Source organism: Anopheles arabiensis, chromosome 2 (assembly GCF_016920715.1).
Source record: "Anopheles arabiensis isolate DONGOLA chromosome 2, AaraD3, whole genome shotgun sequence".
Classification (NCBI taxonomy): domain Eukaryota; kingdom Metazoa; phylum Arthropoda; class Insecta; order Diptera; family Culicidae; genus Anopheles; species Anopheles arabiensis.
In genome coordinates this window covers 66,677,428-66,689,338 of record NC_053517.1, presented here as the reverse complement: position 1 = coordinate 66,689,338, position 11,911 = coordinate 66,677,428, and the positions used below count along the sequence as shown (strand labels likewise).

At 36.6% G+C, this 11,911-nt stretch overlaps 1 protein-coding gene across 1 annotated transcript in view; it reads right to left on the bottom strand.

Moving 5' to 3' along the window:
- Window positions 1-697: 697 nt before the first annotated feature.
- The window catches only part of LOC120897720, a 29,908-nt gene continuing 18,694 nt past the window's right edge, over window positions 698-11,911 (bottom strand). Inside the window, exons 3-5 of the mRNA XM_040302785.1 lie at window positions 1,775-1,883; window positions 1,608-1,688; window positions 698-1,535 (exon numbers count right to left, since the gene is read on the bottom strand). Coding sequence (XP_040158719.1) covers window positions 1,518-1,535; window positions 1,608-1,688; window positions 1,775-1,883 — 208 coding nt within the window. The 3' untranslated portion in view covers window positions 698-1,517. The remainder of the gene's footprint in view (window positions 1,536-1,607; window positions 1,689-1,774; window positions 1,884-11,911) is intronic.

Genomic DNA, 11,911 nt, shown 5'->3' with positions numbered 1-11,911 from the left:
TCCGATAACAGCGAGGAAGATGATGAAAATGAGTTCAACAACATGTCTATAATTGATGGCCTTCGGTATTGGGCTTTGACCAATAACTCAACGCACCGGTCTGTGAATATGATGTTAAAGTTGTTCAAGAAAGCCAACATAAAAGTTCCTGCTTCAGCAAAAACTTTACTCAGAACAAAACGAAATCCTTCATCTGAAATAAAAGATATTGGTGGCGGACAATATTGGTATCGCGGTATTGCAAATGCATTGCTTAATTATTTCCGGTATGTGTGCTTTGCTATTTTTAGAATCTTTAACAAAATCTAATATATTGTTTCATTCTTATTTTTTCAGATTTAAAAAGCCTTCATCATCGCATTTAACATTGACGGTATCTATAGATGGGCTGCCATTGCATAACAGTAGCAGCACTCAATTCTGGCCAATTTTATTTAAAATAAAAGAACTACCGGAAGCACCGGTAATGATAGCTGCTATATTTTGTGGTTTAAAAAAACCCGAGAGCGTCGAGGAGTATCTTAATCCTTTAGTAAATGAATTGAACCTCCTCCATGATAATGGAATCACAATCAACGGTGCGCATATCACCATAAAGTTGAAGGCCATCGTTGCTGATACTCCTGCTAGGGCCTTTATAAAAGGTAAGTTTTTCTAGTCATAGTTTTTGAAACCATAAAATATATTTTTTCTCCATTTAATTTTTTTAGGCGTTAAAGGTCATACCGGTTACGCTTCATGTTTGAAATGCACTGCGAAAGGTGTTTATAACAAGAAGTCAAAGACCATGACGTTTCCTGGCATCAACGCACCTAAGAACTCACAAAAGTTTCGAAGAAGACAATTATCCTGGACACCGTACTTCTTCAACGCCACTTTTGAACTTGGTGCAATTAGACATAATACTAGATATCATTGTGGGAGATCGGTTACATCTGATCGACCTGGGAATCGTAAAGCGTTTGCTTTTGGGATGGCGAGACGGAAAGTTGGGTTTAAAAGCATGGAATGAAAGGCAGTGTGCGCAGATATCGGCAGCATTGGACAAAACCCATCAGCCATTTGAAGTGCACCGAAAGCAGCGTCCGATCAAATACATTAAGTACTGGAAGGGATCAGAATGTGCATTTTTTCTGCATTATCCAGCTATAGTGGTGTTAAAAGATCATCTTCCAGAAAACGTGTACGAACATTTTATGCTCTTGTTTTGTGGGGTGACACTGCTTTCATCGCAAGTTTATGAAGAAAAATGGGCGCTAGCTGGACAACTACTGGATAAATTTGTTACCGATTTTCCCATAGTATACGACGAACAATATATGAGCATCAACATCCACAATTTGCAACACGTATATGAAGAAGTGAAACGTTTTCGTTCTTTTTCGGCCATTTCAACATACCCATTCGAGGCCAAATTGCAATTCTTGAAGCGCTTACTTCGCAGTGGATGGAAGAGTCTAGAACAAGTTATCAATAGAATATCGGAGTTGTTTGTTGTCGTAGCTGGTAATTAGATTCTACAGCAATTTGTGGCACTGAAAATAAAAAATATAAAAAAATGTAATAAAACTTGCATATTATACGATAGGTTTATTAAATATACTTACTTCCAACATTCGTAATATTAGCAACATTCGGTGGAACTGCATCAGATTGCAGAACCACTGGAGTAATTCTAGGATTTTGTACTGAAATGTAAATACAAAAATATATGTTGTATTTGTTATTAATATCAAATGCAAGCTTTAAAGCTCAAGCGTAAGTTAAAACGTACCATTAGGAATTCGAGGTAAAAATGTCGCTTCATTGTAAGAGCAAGAGGACACGTATTGTTCTTTGTTGTTGACCGTATGGTCGATGCTTGTATACGAAGAAGTTGGCAGCTAAAATAATTAAAAAAAAGTTATTTGAAATGCTTTATTTCTAAACCGATCATTCTAAAATAGTATTTTTTAAAATGTGTTCACTTTTCTACTTATAATTTACCAATAACGCACTTCCTACACGTGTACACATGTGCTGTTGCTTCTCTATTCGTTTTCATATCAAATAGTTACCATTGCAAAAAAACTCCACGCTAAAATATATCTCTCCTACACCACGCATCGGCACTCAAACGATACGTGTGCTGTTGCTTTTCTATTTAGTTCGATCACAATAGATCACCCATAAAAAACTTACACCCGCGCTAAAACAATACCTGTCGTACAAAACATAACAAAGATTCTAGTCTACGCAGTTAAATACCACACAAAGAAATTTTACCGTACTTTCTTTCGCTTCTGCTCGATTTGTTTCCATCAATCTAATTTTTAATTATTGCGCAGTAAAGTACACTTCAATAAAAAAAATACACGTTTTGCAACAGACAAAAAACGTTATCGCGTACGCACTTTAACACATTTCTTATTCGCGCACAAAAAGTAGATTGCGTTGTTCTTCCTCTTTTTCTTTTAGCGTAACAGTTACCTACACTGCCGTTGCTGTTACCGTTGATGACGCAGTTCTTCAAAACATCATTTGACAAAAATAACCTGATAAAACGTAAATACCACTTCATTTACTACAAAACTTGTCTTTTAATGCACAATTTCATACCACCGGCATGGTTTATCCGGAAGGCTCACACGTTATACATCACTGGTAAATATTAATCCATCGTACACTAACTTCTAACCTTGTTCCAACTTACCATTTCAGAAAAAGTCACAGCGCGCACGTCTGACCCCGTCGACGAGATCCGTTCAATTGAATATTCACATACACTATACTATACACATACACACATCATCCACACAACACTTTCCTCCTTACCCAAAAAAAAAACAAACCAAAATCCATTCCCCACTCCCCCTCCCCACCATCCTCCGAAAAAACCAAATGTGCGAAAACCGGCTCTAAACAATAAGCAAGAACCGGCGACAGCACAGAAGCAAATTACCAAGAAAAATCTGCTAAGTGTGGTGTGGTGGTGACAATACAATACACACAACACAACACCACCACTCCTACTTACTACTCCCTCCTCCTCCACCCACCACACACCAACAGCAGTGAACCGCACACGTGCCTTTTTTTGTCAATTTTTTTTGCTTTGCCGCGTCTTCGCATGGCCCACCAACACATACACGTCTCTTTTATGAGTGGTTCAAGTGCTGTTTTAAAGCAATCAGAAGCAGCCATTAATGCCGTCTGCAAGCCCATTTGTACTGCCGCATCTCTGATAAACTTTGATCTAGGGTTTGTAAAAACGTTGTTGCACCCAATGCAGCACCAGTGGAGCTGTTTTTGTTCGGCAATACTCGTGAGAAGATCTTCTGACAAGTTCGAGCAGCGATTGTGAAACGGTGAATTGCATAGAGCGCAACAGATGAAAGCGTTAGTAATTTCAGTAGCACAAGCGTTGCAAGTGCGCTCCATTGTGGTTGTAATGTGATTTAAGGTGTGTGCGTGAGAATGCAAAACGAAGACGGAATGATGGCGTAGTTGTCTTTGCAAAGACGCGTTACGAAGTATTACAGAGTTGGCTCAAGAAAACAGCTATAGTACGGTTTTAAGCACATAAACTTCAGGCTGTGAAGGGACACTGGAGGTTTAACGATGGTTTCCATAACTTTTAACAAAAATCCAGTAGTTGAACAATATGAAATAACGTAAATAATACGAGAACAATACGAGGGCGCGTAAAACCAATCGACTGACGTTTGACGTAAACATGACGGAAATAAAAATTAAATTCTAAAAAAAAGAATATGAACAGGAAACAAGAAAAATGCAAACGAACGCCAAGAAATTTAGCAGTATGTGAAATAGACAGCTATTTAAAAGAGCCTTGCATAGAAAGACCCCGGGATTCTATCCTATGGAGGAAAGAATACAAACTACCTTTCCCAAATTTATACAAAACCATGGAAACTGTATTAAATGTACCTGCAAGCTCAGTTCCATGTGAAAGAATATTTTCGAAGACAGAAGAAATTTGCACGGAAAAGCGTAATAATTTATTGCCAAAGGAAATTGAATACAGCAATTATCCGCAGTACGCGATACTCGATAAACGCGAATTCACAGTACGCGATTCCCGTTAATTTGACAGCTCCATGTGTTTTCGCAAATTATTTTAATTGTTTGAAATATTTTATGCTCTATTTGGATTTCCTTAATGTTTTTAAAGCATTTTGCATTAAATTTGTGCAAAAGATACCTTTTTTACAACAAAAAACTTGAATGCAAAATTCTGTGGCGATACTTTTCAACCCTCAAACCGGTAGTGTAAACTATTTTTCCATAGGAATCCGCTATACGCGAAAACTCGAGATTCGCTATTGTGCTCGGTCCCGTACGATAGCGCCAAAAATTGTCGTAGAAGATTTTTTGGGTCGTCTAGAAGCAATGTTATGTGAAATAGATGAAGTTTGAAAAACGTATGTTTTATTTTTGTGTCATTATACTTCAATCTGCAGCTTAGGACTTAGTGGCAAAACAAAATAGTTGTTAGAATTTGAGATAGGAAGAACACACCCTTAAGTTAGGCAATGAACTAATAACGCCTATGCATAGGCAGAACGCATTAGACCAATTTTTCTATTAGACAGAAATCCCATTGAAACTAGAATCCAGTTGGAATAGTGTAAACGCAACGAGAATTAAAGAAGAAAATGAATGCATCGCTAACGGAGCACGTAAGGCTCCTGATAACAACACCCCAGAAATAGAAAATAAATCGTGTTAAAATTCCAGTGTAATTAACTTAGTTCTTTCTCCAAGTTTTTGGTAAGCAGTAATCTTGTTGGGAAGTTCGATTCTCATTAAGATTTGCAAGATCTCTTTGGCAATTTCCGTAGTTAGCTGGGCGGAAGTTAGCATCGGGGTGCCAGCCTTTTTTAAGATTTTTGCTCGGGAGTACTCCTACCTCACTTAATACAGTCCACGAGACGGAGTAGGCCGTAGAAACCTACAATAGTTAAAAGTTTCACATATAATGTAAGGTGGCAAATAAACAATGTTTAACAATAAAATTTTTCTTATTCTTCTTCTTCTTCTTCTTCTTCTTTTTCTTCTTTTTCTCCGTTGACAGCCGTTGTCGGTCAAGGGATACCTGTACCATTTGAAGGATTAACTTTAAGTGACTTAGGGCTAAATTAATTAATTAAACGAATTAAATGGCCAAACAAAGCAAAGAAAGAGAATCAGACAGAGAGAGAGAGAGAGAGTGTGTGTGGTGGAACCTCATACCAAAGTTATCCAACTACCTGTCATAATCGGGACATTTAAAAGGAGCGTAGGCGTAAGACGAACATAGCACGAAGCGTAACCGTAGAAAAGGGTTAAAAAGGGCCGCAGACAGGAACGAGCTCCTTTTCAAAACCAACCGCGGAACACCAACAAATTGTTTTGGCGCGTTATATTTTAATAAATCGCTTTGGCAAGACTTTCATTCCGCCTTGGTTTTATTTCCCAACAGAGAGAATTAAACGAATTGAATAAATTTTAGTTACTGACCCGCTAGTTGAAGAAGTTATCTTTCTTTGAAGAGGAATGAATCTTCAGCTTCGTCCGATGACGAGTTCAGTGAGGAGGACAACAACGAACCACCAATAACAGCGGGGTTTAATGTCCACGCTCATTCTTTGGATGACTGTTTTCGGTACTGGACGTTAACGTGCAATGCGCCTCACTCAACTTTAAATTTATTGTAGCTCATAATGCGAGAACGGACGGATATATATGGCTACCGAAAGATGCACGGTCATTGTTTAAGACAAGCACAGCACCAAATAATATTATGAACGGCGCTGGGGGCCAATATTGGTACAACGGTTTGGGAAAGTGCCTTCAACAGAGATTAAGGTAAGATTGTAGAAATAAGCCAAATAATGTTAGACCTCACTGTTAGACACTGCGATAAAAACGATCGCAAATTTACAGTACTAGATAAGTACAATAGTATGACATTCGAATTTTTGTTAGCGATTGTCTATTTAATCACTTGTTGCTTATTTTACTTGGGAAACTATATACGAACTGTTGCTTTCCGAAACTGGAATAGTGCTCGTTCGAATGTTTTGATTTAAACAATGCGCGGTTTTTTATAACGTCGCGACTTTTTGCTCGTGATGTTACAAAAAAAAATCCGTACTGGTTCGAAAGAGACTTATGTTCTCCGCGGCCATCCCTTTTATACCTTTCTACTTTCTCCCGAAGACTCTCTCTCTCTCTCTCTCTCTCTCTCTCTCTCTGTCTCTTTTTCTTTCTCATCTTAATCCCGAAGAAAGGTCGTTTCCCTTCATTCCCTGTCTCTTTAGCTACGGGGCTCCCTCTCGCGGACGGTATCGTAACCTATACGGTATCTTGTTTGTTTACATTTTGTCGGACCGTTGTACTGTCACAACAACGAACTTTATTTGCCTGTTTTCTACAGCTTGTTTTGAGTTGTGGTAATAATTCTTAATATGATCTACCTTTAATTTTGTTTGTTTTAATACAAAAAAAATACAAAAAAATAATTATAATACAGGAAGATACCGTTACATAAAAGCGGCCGCACATCTTTTTGGCCTCTACTGGCCAGCATCAATAAGATGCCACGCGTCAAACCGATGACTGTGGTTATATTTTGTAGAGCGAAAAAACCAGATTCGCTCGAGCAATACCTTCGTCTATTAGTAAAAGATTTGAATAATCTTATTGATAAAGGTATTGCAGTGGGCAATAATGACACTACGGTCAACATAAAACTACGTGCCATCATTGCTGATTCACCGGCACGAATTCATTGAAGGTAAAACACAAAAAAAACAATATAAGTAATTAGTAGTCTCAAAATAAATGCAGAAATAAAGAAATAGGGTCCAATGTAGAGGCTTGTTAAAAATGGGAAAAAATGATTCCTGTTTTAACTTTTTTAACGCTCCTTAGATCTTTTCCTTATAGATTGCTTTACACGGAAAGGGGCTGCAAAATATAAACTAAGATAATCTATTCGTCATTTAAGTTAAGCTAGTAGGTCAGCATAAAGCCAGATTGTTTATAATCGATTAACGTTAATCGGTTAATTATCAGTAACAGAGTTTAGTAAATCAAACTTCGTGTAATTTATAACTAATGATTTTTATGCTTTCTTTTAAGGCGTTATAGCACACAATGGCAAACATGGGTGTCTTAAATGTACTCTTGTTGGATACCACCATCCCACACCACGAACTATGTGCTTCCCGGATACCAAAGATCCTATAAGGAATGGTAGCGGTCAATATTAAGAGCACCAGAAGGAACTAACGCCACTACGTCATGTACAACACATGGATATGATACAGGGTTTTACAAGTCAGAATCGAATGTCAGCAAAATAATTTCAGAAGCTCAAGATGCAGTTTAGCTGTCAAAAGTTGTTGTTTCACCGCACCGATGCTATTTTCAATAGCGCAATTTGATTTTTAAATCGCTCAAGTTGTTTTTTTAGAGGCCTTTCGCATCGTTTTGCAAATTCAAACACGAATTTTGAGATTATTTGTATACAAATCAATTATTTAGTGCATTTCTAGCGTTATATTTATGAAACATTACGTATTTATTGTAAAAAATGAGTGTTTCTGTGCAAAAGCTACGAGCACTTGCGTATGTAAACATGTACCATGTTTATGTAGCTTTTTGCACAGAAAATCGCCATTTTTACCATAAATACGTAATATTTCATAAATATAATGCTTAAATGAATAAAAGCATTGAGCTCAATCATAAAATCTAAAAATCAGTGTTTGAATTTGCAAAACGATGCGAAAGGCCTCTAAAAAAACAACTTGAGCGATTTAAAAATCAAATTGCGCTGTTGAAAATAGCATCGGTGCGGTGAAACAACAACGTTTGACAGGTAAAGTGAATCTTGAGCTTCTGAAATTATTTTGCTGACATTCTATTCTGACTTGTAAAACCCTGTAAAGCAAATTATTATCGCCGAAGAACTGCATTTAATACATCTTGGTATTGAGCGAAAATTATTGCACGGGAACTGTGAAGTGGTCTGATGATGTAATTGAAGTAATATCTTCAGAGCTGAGATGCATAGGTTTGCCATCGGAGGTCTATCACAAGCTACGCGGGTTGGACGATTTAAAGTTTTGAAAGGGCTCTGAGTATTGTTCCTTTTTGCATTGTGCTGCCCCTATCATTTTGCAAGGCAGAATTAGTAATGATGCATTTAACCACTTCATGCTTTCCCAATGCAAAGTTAAATTTCTTTCTTCAAACACTTACAAAAGAAAATGGGAGACTGCTGATAAATTTCTTGAAGAATTTGTTACCGACTATGCACAGATTTATGGAGAGGGTTACGTGAGTAAACATAAACATAATAAACAACCTGCTACATGTTACTGCAGAGGTAAGGCAATTTGGCCCTCTCAGCACATAGTCAGCATATATTTTTGAAAATGCTCTTCAGGTAATGAAGAACAAGCTAAGAAGTGGTTGGAAATATCTGAAGCAAGTATTTGTTCAGCTGTCCGAATTATATAATTTTAATGCTTCAGAACCAATAAAAGTTTTGTATGAAATCGAAGGCCACGCAGATAACGTTACATTACAAATGAATGATTATATTTTGAAGAAAGCTAATAGAGATGGATGGTTTCTTTCAACATAGAGAAAGTTATTCAGTTTTTTCGGCTGCGAAGGTAGCTTCTTCTGTAATAATAACGGGAAAGAAAATTATTTGCCGTAAAAAGGCAACTTACAATTACAAATCCCAGTTTCTTCAAAATATTCTTATACATTGGAATGTAACGTTAAAGACACATCAGCTACCAAAATTAATATAAGTCCGAGTAGAATTTTCTGTAAACTAGTTAATTTGGACCGGTTACAGGATTATGCAAGATAGTTTCTGGGGTATATAATAACCTAAGAACGCAAATTCAAATTGGTTTTCATTCCAAGTGATTAAAAGAAAATGTTTTGTAATTCAAACAGCTCCTAGGACAAATCCCGAACCCATGTTGAACCTAAAATTTTATAGAGCTTATTCTGGTGCTGGAACTGATTCCATTCCCGTATAGGTTTTAGGATTAGTCATGAGATCCTGGAACTGATCCTTACCCTTTACTGGTCTTGTAACTGATCCTGATACCATACAGGTCGTGAAGTTAATCCCATTCAAATACCGGATCTGAAATATATCTAGACCCTATAGAGTAAACGTTCCTGTAGTGGTGGTAGTACCATTAGTGATGGTATGGATCTAAACTGCGCTCTAAAATGCGCTTGTGAAATTTTCTCTGGTCTTTTTAAAAAGGCTATAAAAGAAACAGAAACAGAAACACCTCAATATTTTGTGAAATGTGTTATCATTTTCCAAAATCCTTAGGATTTCATAATAAACTAACATTTTGGTTAACGTTTTAAATGAAAATAATTATTGTTTTAACATGGCATTTATGAAATGTTATTGATTTATTGCCTTTCATTCATTCATTGCCTTTTGACAATTTTTTCGCATTTTTATGTGTTTTTTTTACCATAGAGCCATTACAAGTACGCAAAACAGGGATGTTCCAAAGTGGCCGTAATTATAAAATTATTTAAAAAAACATTTAAGATTTTTTTTCCGGGATATTGTTAACATTTTGTACTGTTTTTACGAAAATAAGCAACAGAAATGAGTTTCCTGTATGTAATTTACCCAAAAAGGCTAAAATTCGCATATCCAACTGAGTGAAAAATTTGAATCAAACACACTCTTCCTGGCTTGGATAGACGGCAGTCTTAATACAGTTTTCTAGTCAATATTTTTATCCCTCATATTTATACATTTTTACGGTCAAATTATGTTAGAAATCAGTATTATGGATGTGATTCTTACTATTTATAAGAAAACAGCTTGAAAACTAAGTTTCATGTATATTAAACACAGTTTTTGAGATATTTTTGTTTACCAACAGTATAGTAACACAATAAACGACTTTAGGAACCTTACCATCATCATATAGTAGGTACAACGAAGTCGTTGTAAAAATATGGCTCCAAAAACCGTACCGGCCTTGGAATTGATCCCGAACCCACACACAGAACTTATACTGAGCCCATAATGGTCCTGGAACTGATCCTGACCTAATGCAGATCTCGCGGTACTATCGTCAACTCGGAGAGCGTTTCTACATACACCGAGACTGCAGCTGAGAGATGGCTGTGAGAGAATTGACAACCGGTTTCTGACGCCGGTGTGTGTAGAAGCTCTGGAAAGCGCCTAGATGAGACTTTTAAAATGACGTTGAAAAAATCCATTTGAATCACTAAAATGAAGTTAAAAAAGTTTCTTTTACTTTTTAATAATATTTCTACGATTATTAGACTGCAAAAATACAAACTATAATTGATCGTTCGCCATAAACTGCCAATTAATTTTTTTCTCAGCTCCATTGTTCTTTGCGTGCTGAGGAGATTTCTCTCACCGAAAATGCTGTCAGTTATTTTCTCAGCTGCTTTCTCGGTGTATGTAGAAACGCTCGGACATCTTAACAACATGACCATCCCATGGACCGTCGCCCTAAGTAAGAATTGACTATCCGGCAAGGATCAACTAAACTATGAAAAGCTTGTATAGGCATGACCCGTCACAGTATACGCTCGGTAATCCGCTTTTTTAATCCCCACGCTCGATAATGCGCAACTCGATAATCTTCATGTATGACAATCAAATTCATGAGGTGAATAGTATTCGGTCAAGAGTCGGATGAAGAATATAGAAAAAATACTTTACAATACATTTTACGGGAATCTGGATATACAAGAATACACTATATACTTCATAGCGCGATTGACATCGTTTTTTTTCCAAAACACTGTTTGCCCATTGTTGCTGGGCAGGAATCAGTAAAGGAAGCAAGAAAATAGCATTAATGAATTTGGAAATTTTCTACACATTTTTAAAACATTAGGAAATCTGAGCTACACACAGGTGCGAGACCTGTTCAAACAGAAAAACAAAAATGCCAAACGCCGCAAGTAATCAGGGAGAAAACCAGCCCCTAATGCGCCAATTAAAATCTTTAAAGCAAATGCTACAATAACGGATGATTGAACTTATAGTGCCTTTATACGATCCACTAAGTCGGCGTTGCGTTTTCTACAGTCGATGTGGTTGCCATTGTATGGATGTAATGGAACTATGATTAAAAATATAAATATCTTTCTATTTTTTAAATTATAAACTTCCTTGAAGAACCTGAAAATGTATGTAATGTAACAATTAACTCATGAACCGTGACAAAAATAAGAAATCACGTCAAAACGTTATTCGATAATCTGCACTCAATCAAGTTCAGATTACCGAGCGTATACTGTATTAATAAAAGAAGGTTATTTGTTTCTGTCACTTTTTCGTATGAATGTTTTCGAAACGTTTTCATACATTCGAATTTACAGTAGCAGCCACCTATCGTTGGACTACTTATTGGAAAACTTTACTTACACGTCGTAGAAGACCACTGTAATTTGTATCATTCTTCTCCATACCTTTCAAAACACTAAAAACTAAGTCGGCGTTGCGTTTTCTACAGTCGATGTGGTTGCCATTGTATGGATGTAAACTAAACAAAAATCATCCAAGCTACCGCTGGAAAGTAGCACTGATCAGCCTTGCCTAGAATTTTATAATAGTGATTTGTGGAAATTCCACTTGGTGAAAACGAGGCAAACATATTTGACCCCGTAATACACACCCTGCCAAATGTGTACAATAATTCAACGATGGAGTAAAATAAGTAAGCATGTTCACATTACAAAATATGTATCAAATAGTTTATGTCTGTCAAGTGCATCAAAAACAAAAAAATTATTCACTATTTTGTACTCCAAAAATCACATTATTTACTGTAAAAAATAGTATATTCTGAGCAAAAAGCTAAGAGCACTTGCG